This window comes from Drosophila gunungcola, chromosome 3R (genome assembly GCF_025200985.1).
Source record: "Drosophila gunungcola strain Sukarami chromosome 3R, Dgunungcola_SK_2, whole genome shotgun sequence".
NCBI classification, from domain to species: Eukaryota; Metazoa; Arthropoda; class Insecta; order Diptera; family Drosophilidae; genus Drosophila; species Drosophila gunungcola.
In genome coordinates this window covers 25,548,797-25,564,989 of record NC_069139.1, presented here as the reverse complement: position 1 = coordinate 25,564,989, position 16,193 = coordinate 25,548,797, and the positions used below count along the sequence as shown (strand labels likewise).

Sequence of the window (16,193 nt, the reverse complement as noted above, 5' to 3'; positions counted from 1 at the left end):
CTTAATATCTAATATCGATCCCAATGTACATGGAATGTATAAAAAAATAACTTTCCCGCAGTTACACAAATTTACAAATATCTGGTATACCCTTTTACTACACTGCAATTAAAATGTAAACAAACACAGCCAAACAGCTGTTTTCAAGTGGTGATAACATTTGATTACAAAATGAGGGTGGGGTTGGTGTCGATTAATTTCTTATCGCTATCTGTGTCTCATACGTCACAAGAGCACACTCACAATTCCACAGTTGGCTGATAACTGCAAACTTAAAGGTCCACTAGCGTAAGGTTAAAAGTATTCGAATCAGTTGCGAATCAGCTTTTCAAGTGAGTGGTTATTGCTGGCACATTCGATCGAAGCTTAAAAATGGCAAAAGACAACCTGACGGCGGTGCTTCATGGCATTGAGGACATGCGATTGGTAAGCTCAAAAAGGATAACACAACGCGTTCGAATATTCAGCACGTCTATTCTTGTTATATAGGAACAACGCCCCATTCCAGAAATTGCAGATGATGGTAATATGTTAATTAAATCAATGTGTGAATTAAAACACAGTAAAATAAGCATTTTTGCAACATAAGTGGAGAGTACTATGAAATGAGAATGTCTAACTATTTAACGTAAATAACATTAAAATGTTTAAACATTGTGAGTATAATTCCATAATTCTAATCGACTCAATGACCTAGTACTTCAAGCCGACCGTGTCAAGGTTAAATTTACGTCATAATTAAATGATTCGGAAATGAAAGCAGCTCATGCTTGTAAATAGTCTATACAGATTCTGACAATTGAAGAGCTGCAAGACAAACTAAATTATAATTTTTTATACCTTAATTTTTGGACTACATTGCCTTAAAATTAGGAATAATTTATTTAAATTTAAGCATTCCATACAAAATTTAGGAAAACATGACTTTAAACGAAGTTTAAGGTAAACATTTCCTTGGGTGTCGTTTTAAGATCATGTATTCCTAAATTTAGTTTGAAAGTCTCGAATTTAAGGCAATTATTCCTAATTTTAGGGCTATTTTACCTGAAATCAAGGAATTTAGTTTTCTGAGTGTAGGGAACTTATTTAATACCTAAGGTCCATTTAATTGTACTTATTTATTTTCCTCCTGAGTGTAGAAAAATTATTTAATACCTAAGGTCCATTTAATTGTACTTATTTATTTTCCTCCTGTTTAGAGGTTCTTCTGGCCATGGACAGTGTCGGCATTTGCGGCTCTGATGTCCACTACCTTGCCCACGGCCGAATTGGTGACTTTGTTCTCACCAAGCCCATGATTATTGGCCACGAATCCGCCGGTGTGGTGACAAAGCTGGGCAAGAAGGTAACCACCCTGAAGGTTGGAGACCGGGTGGCCATCGAACCGGGAGTGCCTTGCCGCTACTGCGATCACTGCAAGGAGGGAAAGTACAATCTCTGCCCGGGGATGGTCTTCTGCGCCACGCCCCCCTACGACGGAAACCTCACCCGATACTACAAGCACCCGGCGGACTTCTGCTTCAAACTGCCCGACCATGTCACCATGGAGGAAGGAGCGCTCCTGGAACCCCTGTCCGTGGGTGTTCACGCCTGCAAGCGGGCAGAGGTCACCCTGGGCTCCAAAGTGCTCATCCTGGGAGCAGGACCCATCGGACTGGTCACTCTGATGGTAAGTTAGATGAAGTATAAAAACAAAATTTAATCAAAAATCAACCGATAACGTCTTGTAATTATTTTAAATTCAGTAAACTAACATAAATGCTGGGTACTAATGTCCAAGCAACACGTTTCAAAAATAAACAAGAAGTTAGTCAAGTAAGTGTTTAGGTTTTGATTTTTTTTGCATGTGAATTCCTATAAGTTTTTGAATGATAATCTTAATCTCTTAGATGGTTTAAATTTTATTTTAAATAAAACCAATATTGCCACTGAAAATATGTTACCGAAGAGTCGGAAAGTCAGAAAATTGGTTTTTAAGCTTATTAAATTCTTAAACATAGAAATATGCTTAAAAATCTATTATATTTACCAAATCACATAACATTTTTAAAACAATTAAAAATAAACCAAATTATATTTAATCTCTTTAACTTTGCAGGCTGCTCAAGCCATGGGTGCCTCTGAGATCCTGATCACAGATTTGCTGCAGCAACGTTTGGATGTGGCCAAGGAGCTGGGCGCCACCCACACGCTTCTGCTGAAGAGGGAACAGACCGCCGAGGAGACGGCGGAACTCGTCCAGAAGACGTTGGGCGCTCAGCCGGACAGGGCGATCGATTGCTGTGGTGCGGAGAGCAGTGCCCGCTTGGCCATCTTTGTAGGACATCTTACAGGCTCATGTTGATCGAAATAGTAAAATTTGCAATTTCTTTTTCAGGCCACTCGTTCTGGCGGAATAGTGGTAGTGGTCGGCATGGGAGCTGCTGAAGTCAAGCTGCCTCTGATTAATGCCCTGGCCCGCGAAGTGGACATCCGTGGCGTTTTCCGCTACTGCAACGAGTAAGTGTGAAAATTCCCAAAGAGATAAATTTGCTTACCCACGACTTCGTACAGCTATGCCGCTGCCCTGGCATTCGTGGCCTCTGGAAGGGTCAATGTGAAGCGACTGGTGACCCACCATTTTGACATCAAGGATACGGCAAAGGCGTTCGAGACCTCGCGAAAGGGTCTGGGTGGCGCCATCAAGGTCATGATCCATGTGCAGCCCCGGGACGCCAACAATCCTCGGAAATTTTGATCACAATTATAATCACAAACAACCTATAAATATAACCTAGAAACACAGTAAACTGTTGCGCATCATTCAATAGGCAATAGCCATGCACAAAATCTAACGTTTCGGCATAGCGTAGTATTTGTAAAATCCTAAATTTGTTAAGTTTCCGGTAAAGTATCAGTCGACCCCCTTCTTTAAGCAGCCAGATGGCCGGCATCGTTTTAGGCGGTATTGCCGCCTGTCGCCGATCCACTCACTACCTCGGAATCCTGCGCGCCTCCTTCCGCCCACTGTATTTTAATCCCTTCAATGGCCCACTGCATCAGCGACTTCGCCGGCACTCCAGCTCCTCGGATTCGGGGGATTCCGGTGAGAAGAAGCCCATACAGGTGGCCCAGGGACCAGCTTCCAGTCCTGGTGGCTTGGATACGACAGCAGCACCGCCCAATCCGCCGGAGGTTCCCGGTGAACGGCGACCAGAGTCACCTTACGAGGCCAGGCCCGAGCTGCCCGTTGAGGTTCAGCCAAATCGCTCCCATCCCTCGCCCGCAGAGGTCAAACCGCCAAATCCACTCACTATCATCTGCAGTTCGGGTACTAAAGATTTATCAGAATCTTTGAAAGATGTTTTAGAAAAAAATGAAAACTCCCGAGGCGATAGTAGTGTTATTAATATAACGGAAAAAAAAAAGTGAGCAAAGTTAAGAACTGTATTTCCAGAATACATCTTAAGCCCCTCCCCTACAGATTTTAAGACAAAGATTGAATCACAAGCTTCGACTCCAATTGAATTGGCAAATCGCACCTCATCCTCTACAAAATCCGTTTTCACTGAAGCAAAAAATAATCCTAAGCTTAATAACTTATCTATATCCAACTTTACTAATCTGTCTAATAATCAAGCAATGCCTCCAATTAATGCTGAACTTAAATCCACGGACTCGACCTCAAATGGATCTAAAACGGAATGCGGTTCAACAAAGTCAACAGATGTGCCCCATCAAACATCATTCGTAATTCCATCTGTTGTTAAGTCTCAAGATTCGACACCAGCTAAGTCAAAAGATAAGAAAATACCTGAAACCGTTTATTCTACAGAGTCTCAGTCGTCAACTGAAGCTAAATCAAAGTCCGCAAACCCCCAAACTTTTACAACAACCGAAGACAGCTGTAGCCCTCAAGTTCAGGTTATTGATTTGGATTCCAAGCCAAGGTCGGATTCTAAGACATTTCATTCAGGTGGGAGTCTCAAATTAAAGATTACACCAAGTTCAAGTATCACCTCCATTGAAAAACTAGAACAAAGCTCTGAGCTGAAGACCAGAGAAACCAAAAATCCCAAGGTAGTTCCGAAATCTAGTTTTAATGTGCCTTTGGAGGTCACAGTACCGGAGATCAAGGGCGAAACAAAAACACCCATCTATAGCAGGGCAGAATTTGGTGAGATATTAGATAAAGCTCGTGAAAAAAGGTTCGAAACTGTGAAAGAAAGTGTGGTTGACAAAGATGTGATCCAAAAGTGGGTTGAAAAGTTTAAGTTGGCGGACAAAAAGGCTAACTCTGCCCTCGACAATAAACTCTCAGAAGGAATCTCGAAACCCTCTGAGTGGAATAAAGACATGCCAGCTTATATTAAGGAATCCTTAGTGAAGGAAAATAATAAATGGGTGCCCAAGGACACAACTTCTTTGAATACTTCTTTATCCCCCTCTGGTCAGAATTTTACTACAAAGACTAGCCCCCAAACCGCCCTGCCACTGAAAATCGTGGCCAAGCACGAAGCTCCAAAAGAGTTTAGGAAAACGTTCAACCCTATACCTTCCTCTGAGCTTAAGTCAAATAAGGATACTCACTTCAAAGCATCGAGTGAAGCAACAAAACCCGTAGAATTTATTTTTAGTCCGTCTTCTGCAACTAAAAATGTGGGATCTGATGCTTGGCAATCTGCATCCAAAAAATCAAATGCAACATTTGAGACAGAACCCAGTAAGATCGTTTTTGTTGCTCATGAGAAACCTAAAAGCCAGTCCACAGATGAAATAGTGGCAATGTTTAAGGACGACTACGATCATGATCAGACCCAAATAGAAGAAGGAAGAGTCAGGGAATTATTCGAGACACTAGATAGATTTGATGGTAGTCCGAATCCTTCTGGGACCTCTGCAGCTACCAAAACCAGTGAAGTGAAAGGTATGTCCACGCACTCATCGAGGTCAGATAAAAAAGCAGGTAATACCAATAATGAAACAGGACACCTTGATGAAACGGACTCGGGCAATAAAGCTGACGACTATTTTACAAAACTTGGCGATTTAGACTCAACCATCCGAGAAGAAGAGGTTTTTCAGAAATCGGAAGACAGTGCCAACGAAAATGTTTTTGTTAAACTTAATAACTTGAATTCAACAATCCGAGAGGACAGCGGTGATAATCTTAAGAAAAAGGACGCGTCTAAAAAGAGTGAAAAGGAGGATAAGAATAATGTCGATCAGGCAAGTTTTGATCTAGCGCAAAAGATTTCCGCCTTTATGAAGACTGCTGGAGAAAGTGGTAACAGAACCGATGCCACCCAAAACGCAAAAAGATTAAATAAAATGGAGTCGACGGCCAATAGCAAAGTTAAAACAACATCGGAGCTAATACCAAGCGATCTCTATGATCCAATATCCGATGAGGTTTCTGCCACAGCCCCGCTGGAAAAGGGCAAGTCCGAGCTTGAAGAAAGCGAAGAATCCAGTCCCAGCCTAGAGGCTCCAGAGGTCAAGCATAAGAAGGAGGAAGCCAAAGACAAGGCACCCACGGCAATGGATGAAACCAAAGTCAAGGTTGATAAAAAGGCTTCGGTCGAGGAAACTTTATCGAGAAAAGAGAAACCACAGCTGGATGATGGGGAACTGTCCCTGAAATTGTTGGATAAAGTTACGGCAGAGATGCCAGCGACTGCGGAGATGCCACAGACAAGAAAACCGCTGGCTGAAAAGAGCCTCCTCCAACACCTCTTCGATAAGATTTTCGGCAGGGGCAAGAGCAACGAAGGCAAACGCCAGATGTCCTCATACACAGGTCGACGTCACCTTAGCACAAGCTCCGTGGTCGCAATCTCGCCTATAAGCTTTTCGCATTATAAATCCAAAACAATGGGCTCCAGGAGTTGGGATAAGATTATCAGCGAAGAGAATCCGAGTCAAGTCTCCCAGGCGGGATCTTCTGCAATCATTCGTCTACAACAGGCCGTGCTGGAGCCGCCCACATTTGATTTGTTCGCCAAGGACAAGAACGATGACACCGAAATTAAGGGAGGCTCTCCCGATTGCCCTTCGCCCAAAAAGACGCCGCGTGAGCTTCTCCGCGAGAAGCAGCAATCCAGGAAGATCAAGATCCTTGGCGGATCCGAGGAGTGTGCCAAGAAGATGAAACGGCTCGAGGAACTCAAGAGGGAAAAGGACGACGATGACTGTGGGCGGGAACATTTTTCAAACAACTTGTCGCGGTTTTTCCGCCAGCTCTGGGTAAGTTTGGGGTCACTGAACCTAAAGCCAACTATAATCGATAGTTACACTATAATTTATGTCTTTAACTATTTTAAAGCTTAAATAATGTTTTTTTTTGTTTGTATTTTGGAACTTCTTTAACTTTAATTAATTTAGATAAAGTATTAATATAATACAAATTATATTATAAACATTTTTAGTGCAAAAATAATTTGTATATTTTGTTATAGTCTGCTCGACTACAGAGAACGGGTTTCTTTTGCGAAAATTGGGGAAATAAAAATACACAGCGCCCTACTATCAAAGACCTATTTGAATGTCATATCGAGGTGATTGACGACCCGCTAACTGTAGTTTATAGATTAGGTATATTTCGCACGACACCTTTAAAAAACGAGGGGAATTATTCAGAGTCAATTAAATTTTTATGCCACCCCGAGGGCTGATAAGAAGTCGCAAATCAGCCTCAACTCAACTATGATAGGTAAAAGTCTAGCGCCTACACGGCAAGGCGACGAAAACATTAAGAAATACAAATAACAATCTGGGAGACGACCTAGGTTGTTTGTAGGTCAAGATTACAATTTCTAACCAATGGGGAACAGTTTTCTATAATTCCAGATGCGGCAAACCACTCAAGCAAAGTCAAATAATCTGCGATAATAATCGAGATGCCATGAATACGGAGATGATGTGATCGATCTGAGCCAACAAAGTAAACATGAAGGGGTAGCCCTGATTGCTTTCTGGAAACTAATTTTACAGATCTAATAGGATTTATTTGGAATTATCAATGGGGAGCAACTAACACAATATATTTTTTTAACAACTTACGATTTGGTTTATGTTATTTTAACGCAAAAAATTTATTCATGAAACAATTAAATGTTACTAAACTAACTTTTCTCTAAGGAGACCAGGTTTGGTCAAATAAATTGTTTATCATACTCGTAATATCTTCGAGAGGCAGTGTGTGCTCTGAAAATTTCTCTGCTTTGCTGACCACCAAATAAAACCCCATTCGAACTGAGTGCTAATAACAATTTTCTATTAAATAAAAGAAGCAATAAGCTAATTAACTTAAGTATATATATTCTTTAGTAACTACAACCAAAATTATTAGTAAACATAAAAAGTGCAACATTAATTTTAAATTTTTTATACAGAAAAATTTTATTTTCTCTATTCAGAATAAAAAACTTGTTTTTGGATAAAAAAAATTAGTATTATCCCTTATAAAAAAAATTCTAAATAATATATTTTGGCTTTTTCATTAGGTAATATACATATAATTTCAAAATAGATTTAATAATTGGCTTTTTTTTTGGAAAAAATACTGACGTGCAGATAGTGCTAGTAAATTTATTAATAAAAGCCAATTATTAAACCTATCATTGAATAAATATGGTTATATCAGTGCAAGTCAAAATATATTCTAAAAAGATTGTGATGGAGAACTAACTAATATTAAATCTCAACTCGGTGGACGTCTTGATATAGACTCCCATATATCACTAAACGCATGCCCGCGCACCTACAAAGGATAAGGGTTAAAGCCCCCTAGGCGAAACCAAGAAAGACGATGTAGTCGAATTCCCCGATTTGTATACACCTTGTAGACTAACTTGTAAAATCGATTTTAAATTTTTATAAAAAATTTGTATATATTAAAAAAAAAATATTAAAAAAAATAGTTTTGATATATAGAACATATTTATTTTTCATTGTGATTTTAATAGTTCAATAACTACTATTAACTGTATTTTCTTGTTACTTTAATTTTTCACACGGAGACTTAGATATTATTGTCAGTAAATTTCAAAAATCTTGTCGAGAGATGTTACATCTACATTTCAGTTTAGGCCTTTCATCCAAGCACTAAACAACAATTTTTTGTTTAAATTCTTTGTGACGGTTCAGACAGAAAATTTCAAAATTGTTGGTTTAAAATGTTTAAGAATTCCGCGTTAACTCTAATACGGATCACAAATGACTGCTTTTTCAGTCGCTGCCTACAATCCACCGCTTGCAGGTTTCTTCACTTTAAGGTTCAAGCTAATTTAAAAAATGAAGGTGGGTATTGATTCTATGGTCTATGCTTACAATGCTAACATTTGCCTGGTGTAGACATCTGCAAGCCCAATGGCCTTCCTAAAAAATTTGATGACGGCGCGATCGGAAAGAATTATGTACTGCGCCGATATCTGGACGATCTGAAGCAGCAGCAGGCACGAAGGTTAATGGAAGAAGAACGTAAAGATCTTAAATGCCTGAAGCTTGCCAAAGAGATCACAATGGCTGGTAAAGATTGCGACGATCCGTGTAAGAAAAAGGATCCATGTGAGAAAAAGGATCCTTGTAAGAAAAAAGACCCGTGCAAGAAGGAAGATCCGTGCAAGAAGAAAGACCCCTGCAAGAAGAAAGACCCCTGCAAGAAGAAAGATCCGTGCAAGAAGAGAGACCCGTGCAAGAAAAAAGACCCATGCAAGAAGAAAGACCCTTGCCCGAAAAAAGATCCTTGCCCAAAGGAAGATCCTTGTAAGAAAGAACCTTGCCCGAAAAAAGACCCCTGCAAGAAAAAAGATCCCTGCAAGAAAAAAGACCCCTGCAAAAAAAATAAAGGTGGTGATATGAAAAAGAAATGCAAAAAATTAGCCGAAAAGGAAAAATGTAAGAAACTAGCCAAAAAAGAAAAGATGAAGAAAATGCAGAAAAAATGCAAAAAATTGCTTGAGAAAGAAAAATGCAAGAAAATGGCCAAGAAAGATAAGTGCAAGGAAAAGTAAATGACCAAAATGAGAAATTTTACGCCAACTCAACAAATTTTTTAATTCTTTTTACACAGTATTTAGAGGATCAAAATTAAAAATTTGTGTTTTACAGCTTGTTTCTTTGTTTTATCGCTTAGTGGGCGAATGGGAATTGCCTGCTCAAAAAAAATGATTTTAAGGCATGGCCATATCGAATCTGAAAATGATACTGGTTAACCAGAATCACATTTTAGATATAAGTTGGTGGCCATAATCTTTGATACTTTATATTTATATAATTAACACAAATTATAAGAACGGTTGGGTTACAATTTCCTGCAGCATACCCTCGATATAAATGTCATTCGTATTCTTATACCCTTTCAAAGGATGTTACAGGTTGAAATCAGTGTTGGTTTAGCCTCTGTAGACTCAACACGTATCTCTTTGCTTTGGCCTTTTCAAAATTCTTTGTGACATTTGGCCGCAAAAGTTCAAAATTCAGTTCACAATGTTTAAAATGTCTGCCGTAATTCTAGGTCGGTCCATACAGACCACTTTTAAACGATCACAACACCTTAAGGTTCTTGTAAACTTGAAAAAGAAAGGTTAGTGTTCATCTTTTGATCCTGGTTACAATGTAAATAATAATATAACATCTCTGGTGTAGACATCTGCAAACCTGATAGCTTTTCTATTGACAAGCCTACAAAATTTAAAAACGGTTCCATAGGAGTAATCCGCATCCAGGAGAACGAACGTTCTTTACTCGCCAATCCGATGCAACGCCAATTCCTAGATGATCTGAAGCACCAACAGGCACAAAGGATCGGGTCGAACGGGTGGTTAGAAAAAGAAAAGGATGAATATCTCAAAAAGATTAAAAGAGAATACCAGAAGCTGGACAAAGAGATTACCATGAGTGGTGGCGACAGTGATTTGAAAGACTCCTGCAAGGAAATTGTCCAGAAGGAGAAGTTGAAAAAGGAAGAAATAAAGAAAAAGTGCAGGGAGTTGGCTGCAAGGGAGAAATGTGAAAAGGATAAACTGAAAAAGAAGTGTAAGAAAATGAACAAAAAAGATAAATGTAAGAAAAAAGATCCTTGTCCGAAAGATCCTTGCCCACAAGATCCTTGCTTAAAAGATCCTTGCCCAGAAGATCCTTGCGCGAAAAAGCCAAAGAAGAAAGACCCTTGCGAGAAGAAAGATCCATGCAAGAAAAAAGATCCATGCGAGAAAAAGAAAGTTGATATGAAAAAAATATGCAAGGAACTAGCTGAAATGGAACAATGCAAGAATTTAGCCGAGAAAGAAAAGATGAGAAAAATGCTTAAAAATTGCAAAAAAATGGCCGAGGAGCAAAAGTGCAAGAAGATGGCCGAGAAAGAGAAGTGCAGGAAAAAAGCCTTAAAAGCCAATAAAGACAAATGCAGGAAAAATTAATGAAAAGATCGAGGTTACCGCGGATTTAACAGTAAAATTAAATAAATTAAAATAATTCTTAAACAGTGTGGTGATACTTTAATATCTGAATTAAATGATTAGGCCATATACAATGTAGTTTGAGGGTAAAGTAGCCAGGTATTAAAATAACGGAATGCAAACAAATGAAAACCAAAATGCATTATGTTGCAAACTCTATTGGTTTCTTATTGATTCCGCAATTCTGATTTAACTTGCGAAGCGTTTCCAACCAAAGGTTTCTAGTTATGGACAAAAAAGTAGTAATAAAAAACCAATGCTAATGCTTATGGGCACATCTCTGATATCTATCCACTTTACCAACGATTTATCGAAAGGACCCAATTTCAGTTAGCATTTGTATATTTAGCCAGAAAGGTTTAAGTTCCCGTAATGGGTTGGTTTCATGAGTTCATATTTCTTTTTGACGTTACATGAAAATGTTTCGAAATTATTATTAACTTAAATTTGTGTGTACAAAATATTAACCAGAATTTTCTGCGTATAAATATAAATATATTTTTCTGCGTATAAATATAATCGTCTTGAGTCAGTGTATGTATCAGTGGAATGGGCACCCACCCGGGTTAAAATGAAGTATGCTAAGAAAAAATAAATATTAGCATTCCACAGACCATCTGGGATTATAACGTCAAAAACAGATCTATTTATTTTCCAGTTAAAGAAATATCATGTCGCAGATCGGGTCCCAATTTTCTTAGCTTTTGAAATTTCTTTACCCTTCAGATTCTAAATTGTCTGTAAACTTTTGGGACTAAATTGAAAGATAAGATGTTAAAGCGAGCCTCGCTGGCTTTGAGCCATTACCCCAATGCTTGTTGCCGTGCCTGCAAATTTTGCAGGTGCATACGGAAGTATCATGTGACAAAAATCGACGAGAATCTCCAGGCTGCTCAGAAATCTAACCAGGATTGTTGGAGGGCGCTGCTTAAGCTGCAAAGCCACTTGATTTCCCAGGAAGGTTGGTTTTGTATAGTGTATTTTTATAACCGTGACAGCAACCGAACCCGTAAACATTCATTATTTTGAAACAAATAAATAAATAATATCATTAAGAAATAATACGTTCGGTTACATTTACATCCGACACATGCTTTAACTTTTGATTAAAGTGTCGTTGTTTTCTGTGTTCAGGTGCAAGTGATATTCCTTACCAACGACCCGGTCAGCCCATGCGATGTGCGTTCCTGGGGGATCTCAAGCTGCAACTAGAGCGGAGAGTCCTGAAAAAACAGTGTTACGATCTTAAGACGTCCTTGAAGCGGGAAATTCTTCCCGAAACAGCCAGCGCCGCCGAAAGTTCCGGTGAGGGTTGCGGGGAATGCAATAGTGTCGAAAAAAAGAAGCACAAGAGGCGTGGCAAGGGTGGTGGAAAGAAGGGCGATGATGGCGAGGACGACATAAAGGAGCTAAAAAAGACGTGCAAGAAGATACGGGAGAAGAAAATGCTCAAAAACTGCAAAGAACAGGCCGCGGCGAAAAATTGCAAGAAAATGGATCAGGTTAAAGAATGCCAGAAAATGGACGAAATGGAGCAGTGCATGAAGTGCGTCAGAAAAGAAAGAGGAGAAAGTGAGGTGGAGGATAACGACGAATGTTGCGAGAAGAAAAAGAAATGCCCAGACGAAGAGGAGGAGATGGAAAAGATGAACAAAGAAATCCAGAAATTAGCGGATCAATTGAACTGTGAAAAGTTGGCCAAAATAGAGGCAATCAAAAAAGCATGTCGCGAGCAGAAATATAGAGAAGAGTGCGCCAGGTTGGCAGAAGAGGCCAGAAAGAAGGCAGAAGAGGAAAGAAAGCGGGCCGAAGAGGAGGAAAGAAGAAGGGCCGAAGAGGAGGCCAACAAGGGTCCTGAAGAAGATATTTGCCAACTAAAGAAGCAGTGTGCCGAATTAGCCAAGGAGCAAAGAATAAAGGCGAAGGCCAATCAGAAAAAACTCAAGGCCATGGCCGAAAGGGCCAAGGCCAAAAAAATGAAAGAGCAGTGCAAAAAGATGGTCGCAATTGAAAAGTGCCGAAAGCAGGCCAAAAAGGAAAAGGCCGACATGGAGAAGGCCGAATGCGAAAAGGCCGCAAGGGAGGAGGCGGCCAGGCTTAGAGCCGCTCAAGAAGCTGCGCAGGCAAGACTGAAGGCCGAAAGCGAATATAAGGCCAAAAAAGCCTTGTGCAAAGACTCAATAAGAAGCAAGAGCCGAAAAAAGTTGACATATGCGATAAATACAAATTCGAAGAATCACTCGAGAAATGCAAGGACGATGTTATTAAAACCGCAAAGTCGATCAAAACGGAGGTAAAAGATGAAATTAAACAGGAGGTCAAGGGGCAAATCAAAAAGGAGGTTGCTGGATCAACTCTTCCCCCTCCCCCATCTCCGCCACCACCCAAGGCCGCACTTCCACCCCCTCCGCCACCCAAAACCGCAGGTCCACCCCCTTCACCACCCAAGGCCGATCCCAACGGACTCTTCCAGATTTGCAAAAAGCTAGCCGAAAATAAGCTAAGACAAAAGAAAAAGGAGATCAAGAAGCTGAAAGCCAAATGCAAAAAAATTACCTTAAAGGAACAATGCGAGTGTGAAAAAAAAGCAAAGAAGGCCAAAGATCTAGAGGAGTACTGCAAGAAGGCGGAACAAAAGAAGAAATAGATGTTCTTTAAGTACCACGGCTTTAAATTCTCAAACCTTCCAGTTTACCAACTAAATTAATTTTTGTGTTTTATTACGATAGTAGTCGTACATCAGTTTCAGGCACTATTGCTGGCTTATAAAATGAAAAAAAAATTATTTTGAGCAGAGCGATTGCATTTTTAAATCGGAATCGACTGAATTGTGCGTATTTATTCGAATTTTTATTCAGATGCAGTCAAAACAATATGTATTGTATTATATCTTATCAGTGGCTAAACTATTTAAAACAGTATGGTGTAATAAACAAAATTTACTGGTATAAATAACTCAAATATCTTATATAGATTGGATCTAAGATTTTTAAGTCTTACTAGCTTAACTTCTACCAGTTTAAGTTTATTAGTTTTTTTTTTCAAAAATATATATGTAAACTACAAATAAAATAACAAACAAAACTGGGTTTTAAATATAGTTTAACAACTTTTCCAAATTGATTATTATTTTGACTGCAGCTGCTTGGGCTTTCGTTAAGGACGGAAAGCTATTATTCAATAAATGCAAGCCGATTAAAATTACGAAAAAAACAGGCCCTCTGCAATTAAAATTTAAATCGAACTCTGGACATCGAACTTCCATTGACAATGATAAAAAGGGAGATTACAATTCGCTTTCAGCTATTTTAGAATATCATTGTGGATCGGGTTGAGAGATTCGGTTACTGGTTCGCTGGCGGTGCAGTGGCATTATTGAACTGAAAGGTCGGATAGCGGGGTGCAAAGGCTCCGTCGCCCATCATTTGTGTATGCTCAGAGTCGTCGCGTCCGGCTATAGTCGGCGCCTTGTACTGGGTCTCCACAAACTGTGGTGGTGCTGTAAAATTTTAAAACATTTTATAAGATAGGTTCTTACTTAAATTAATATAATTAAAAATCGTAGTATTGCTTTATCAAAAGCAAAACGGTTAAAAGATTAATTGCATACAAGTTAACCGTTTCATTTTTACTTTAACTTAGACTCAGTTATTGAACCGTAGCGTTCTAAATTTATATAGTCCTTAAATTTTATAAAATCCAATTTATACTTACGGATATTGGGATACAGGGAACCACCACCCCCAGTACTGTCTGCCACATTCCAGCCCAAGGCACCGCCCTTGCCATCACCTCCCGGAGGACTAGCCGGACTCACCGGCTGTGTAGGAGCCAGCGACGGATCCTCGGACTGCCCGGCCGACGGAGCATCTGTAAACTGGGCTGGTGGCCTTACACCCGCCAATGGAATGGTGCCCAGGGTAATTGGCACCTTGCCGGTAAGATTGCGGTGCGGACCGCTGACATCACACTCTACGTGCAGATCGTAGTCCAATGCAATAATGCCGCAGTTAAGAAGGTTGGTCGGTGGCAGCGCAGGTATCTCCATTTGCTGCGTAAAGGTGTGAGACTCTCCTCCATTGACTGGACCAACACTTAAGTTGGCTATGATCACCTTGGACTCGCGCTTCTCGCTCCGCGGCTGATTAGTGTGAAACGTGACTAGCTTGCGCAGCTCAAACTTCACTGCGGTGAGATTCACATTGCTGGTGTTGTCCACCTCGCAGGTGATGGGTAGAACCTGGCCCGAAACAAAACCTGTTTGCGGTATGCTCGTAATGACGGCCAGTGGACCCGAGCGGCAGCAGAAGCAGCAGAAGGACTTCTCTAGTTCCAGCTTAAACGGTTCCTTGACACGTGGATTGAGATTCAGATCGACCGGTGCAATAACCGTAAAGGCCATCTTCATGTCCTGATCGAATTTCCAGGGACGATCAAGCGTCACCTTGATGGTAAAGCGCACATGGCCGAATTCACCCTCAAAGGAAGAGGGCAGATTGGGCGGCAGGGCGCAAGTGAAGGGATAAGTGTGAGTGCCGGGCGGGAGTTCCGTCTCAGAACCTGCAATCAATTAAAACTTCAAATAAGGATAATATGCGTTATTCTGTATACTTACTGTTCTTGCCGCCCAGTAAATAGTACTGGATCTTGAAGTACTCCTCGTGCCCCTTCAGCTGGGTCACCTCGTTTTCTGTCTTTCCTTCGCTGGTGGTTACATTTTTCTCCTCTGTCCACTCGGTGTTGGCCTCGCCCAAGAACCGGATGATAATACCTACGGGGAACAAGTGGCTGTATTTACCGAACGACAATCTGCGACGTCACTGTCGTGAATTAATTTTAGCTATAAATAATATGAAAAGCTCGCCACGGCATACCCATTGGATGACATCATCGCCACCAGTCAGCATCGCTCCCTTGCTTGATGGCCTCAAAATTTGATTATTGTAGGGTGTTTGCCACACAGATCACATACCCTTACAGATCTATTTATTTACTTTCATTTGTGTTCACACTTGAGGCTTTTTATTTATAGTTTGTTATCGGCTAACTTCGAAGAGGAGAAAGTGCAATTCTTCGGCGGGTTCAACAGCCGATTGCTATGTGGGTAGTAGGTCATTCATAGACTATGAAAGCAATCTACTTTTGTGGGTGCTGCACCGGCTTTTTGTAACGGGATTTGAAAGAATAGCTAGCAACGAAACCAAAAAATAAACACTATTGCCTATCAAACCAAAAATGTGATATATGTACATATATGCTTTTTTTATATACCTAAAACTCAAATTAATTGCTGACCCATACAAAAATGTCGTCACTTCAATGAGTAATAGAACGCAGCTGGGTTTTTTAATTAACATTTAGTTGAAGTGCCACAAAGGTGATTTAATTCGCACTTACATACCTCGAACTTTTTTGGGCGAGTCAAATGTGAACTTCACCTGTCCGTTGACTGTCTGTCCCGCGTAGTAGGTGTTCCATGGGTTATCCAATTGCACTTCACAACCTTTAAGGCCCATTTTTGAGATTCTGTGGCTCAATGCACCAATAAACTAACGACAACTTCGGTCTGTTTTTAAACGCCCTCCGTTTACCGAATTTAGAGATTAGAGATGGACTTTGAAAAATCTAGAGATGAAAAATAACATAATAACTTTCGATATTTTAGTATAACCGGTTTTCGAGTGGTGCTGCCCTGGCTATATTTATATGCTCGTTGCTTCAAAGTAATTCAATTTATTTGAAAAAATCCTTCAA

The 16,193-nt window shown here is 40.1% G+C and overlaps 6 protein-coding genes across 7 annotated transcripts; 5 read left to right on the top strand and 1 right to left on the bottom strand.

Annotated features, from left to right (window-relative positions):
* Positions 1-292: 292 nt before the first annotated feature.
* LOC128254151 (sorbitol dehydrogenase) lies at positions 293-2,789 on the top strand. Of its 2 annotated transcripts, XM_052983013.1 has the most exons (6): positions 293-426; positions 490-523; positions 1,200-1,669; positions 2,099-2,317; positions 2,378-2,499; positions 2,554-2,789. In XM_052983013.1, exons 1-6 carry the CDS (start codon positions 373-375, stop codon positions 2,735-2,737), a joined length of 1,083 nt encoding a protein of 360 aa, XP_052838973.1. In that variant the 5' UTR covers positions 293-372; the 3' UTR covers positions 2,738-2,789. The 2 variants fall into 2 exon arrangements, with proteins under 2 accessions (XP_052838973.1, XP_052838980.1); XM_052983020.1 differs by lacking the exons at positions 293-426; positions 490-523; positions 1,200-1,669 and adding an exon at positions 1,687-1,815.
* On the top strand, positions 2,784-7,040 carry LOC128252463 (uncharacterized). Its single transcript, XM_052980198.1, has 3 exons — positions 2,784-3,407; positions 3,450-6,225; positions 6,813-7,040. The coding sequence occupies exons 1-3, from the start codon at positions 2,923-2,925 to the stop codon at positions 6,858-6,860; spliced, it is 3,309 nt and encodes a 1,102-aa protein (XP_052836158.1). The 5' UTR covers positions 2,784-2,922; the 3' UTR covers positions 6,861-7,040.
* A 987-nt stretch (positions 7,041-8,027) lies between these two features.
* LOC128254192 (sperm-specific protein Don juan-like) lies at positions 8,028-9,094 on the top strand. The gene is made up of 2 exons (XM_052983080.1): positions 8,028-8,280; positions 8,335-9,094. The coding sequence occupies exons 1-2, from the start codon at positions 8,157-8,159 to the stop codon at positions 8,991-8,993; spliced, it is 783 nt and encodes a 260-aa protein (XP_052839040.1). The 5' UTR covers positions 8,028-8,156; the 3' UTR covers positions 8,994-9,094.
* Positions 9,095-9,339: 245 nt separating this feature from the next.
* Positions 9,340-10,471, top strand: LOC128254168 (sperm-specific protein Don juan-like). Its single transcript, XM_052983032.1, has 2 exons — positions 9,340-9,565; positions 9,628-10,471. The coding sequence occupies exons 1-2, from the start codon at positions 9,469-9,471 to the stop codon at positions 10,398-10,400; spliced, it is 870 nt and encodes a 289-aa protein (XP_052838992.1). The 5' UTR covers positions 9,340-9,468; the 3' UTR covers positions 10,401-10,471.
* Positions 10,472-11,056: 585 nt separating this feature from the next.
* Positions 11,057-13,113, top strand: LOC128254100 (axoneme-associated protein mst101(2)). The gene is given in 3 exon segments (XM_052982922.1): positions 11,057-11,400; positions 11,574-12,611; positions 12,614-13,113. Coding segments are annotated over 3 exon segments (1,701 nt in total). The 5' UTR covers positions 11,057-11,210; the 3' UTR covers positions 13,087-13,113.
* Positions 13,114-13,221: 108 nt separating this feature from the next.
* On the bottom strand, positions 13,222-16,069 carry LOC128254142 (arrestin domain-containing protein 17). The gene is made up of 4 exons (XM_052982977.1): positions 15,841-16,069; positions 15,055-15,210; positions 14,154-14,999; positions 13,222-13,938 (listed from the first exon to the last, which is right to left on the bottom strand). The coding sequence occupies exons 1-4, from the start codon at positions 15,953-15,955 to the stop codon at positions 13,784-13,786; spliced, it is 1,272 nt and encodes a 423-aa protein (XP_052838937.1). The 5' UTR covers positions 15,956-16,069; the 3' UTR covers positions 13,222-13,783.
* Positions 16,070-16,193: the final 124 nt, after the last annotated feature.

Coding starts and splice junctions, on each gene's coding strand:
- LOC128254151 (XM_052983013.1), top strand. CDS start 373: ATGGCAAAAGACAACCTGACGGCGGTGCTTCATGGCATTGAGGACATG. Junction 2,318..2,377: donor GTGCCCGCTTGGCCATCTTT/GTAGGACATCTT, acceptor TTTCTTTTTCAG/GCCACTCGTTCTGGCGGAAT. Junction 2,500..2,553: donor GTTTTCCGCTACTGCAACGA/GTAAGTGTGAAA, acceptor GACTTCGTACAG/CTATGCCGCTGCCCTGGCAT.
- LOC128252463 (XM_052980198.1), top strand. CDS start 2,923: ATGGCCGGCATCGTTTTAGGCGGTATTGCCGCCTGTCGCCGATCCACT. Junction 3,408..3,449: donor AATATAACGGAAAAAAAAAA/GTGAGCAAAGTT, acceptor ATACATCTTAAG/CCCCTCCCCTACAGATTTTA. Junction 6,226..6,812: donor GGTTTTTCCGCCAGCTCTGG/GTAAGTTTGGGG, acceptor AATGGGGAACAG/TTTTCTATAATTCCAGATGC.
- LOC128254192 (XM_052983080.1), top strand. CDS start 8,157: ATGTTTAAGAATTCCGCGTTAACTCTAATACGGATCACAAATGACTGC. Junction 8,281..8,334: donor AGCTAATTTAAAAAATGAAG/GTGGGTATTGAT, acceptor TGCCTGGTGTAG/ACATCTGCAAGCCCAATGGC.
- LOC128254168 (XM_052983032.1), top strand. CDS start 9,469: ATGTTTAAAATGTCTGCCGTAATTCTAGGTCGGTCCATACAGACCACT. Junction 9,566..9,627: donor TGTAAACTTGAAAAAGAAAG/GTTAGTGTTCAT, acceptor TCTCTGGTGTAG/ACATCTGCAAACCTGATAGC.
- LOC128254142 (XM_052982977.1), bottom strand. CDS start 15,955: ATGGGCCTTAAAGGTTGTGAAGTGCAATTGGATAACCCATGGAACACC. Junction 15,000..15,054: donor TTTACTGGGCGGCAAGAACA/GTAAGTATACAG, acceptor AATTGATTGCAG/GTTCTGAGACGGAACTCCCG. Junction 13,939..14,153: donor TTCCCTGTATCCCAATATCC/GTAAGTATAAAT, acceptor AAAATTTTACAG/CACCACCACAGTTTGTGGAG.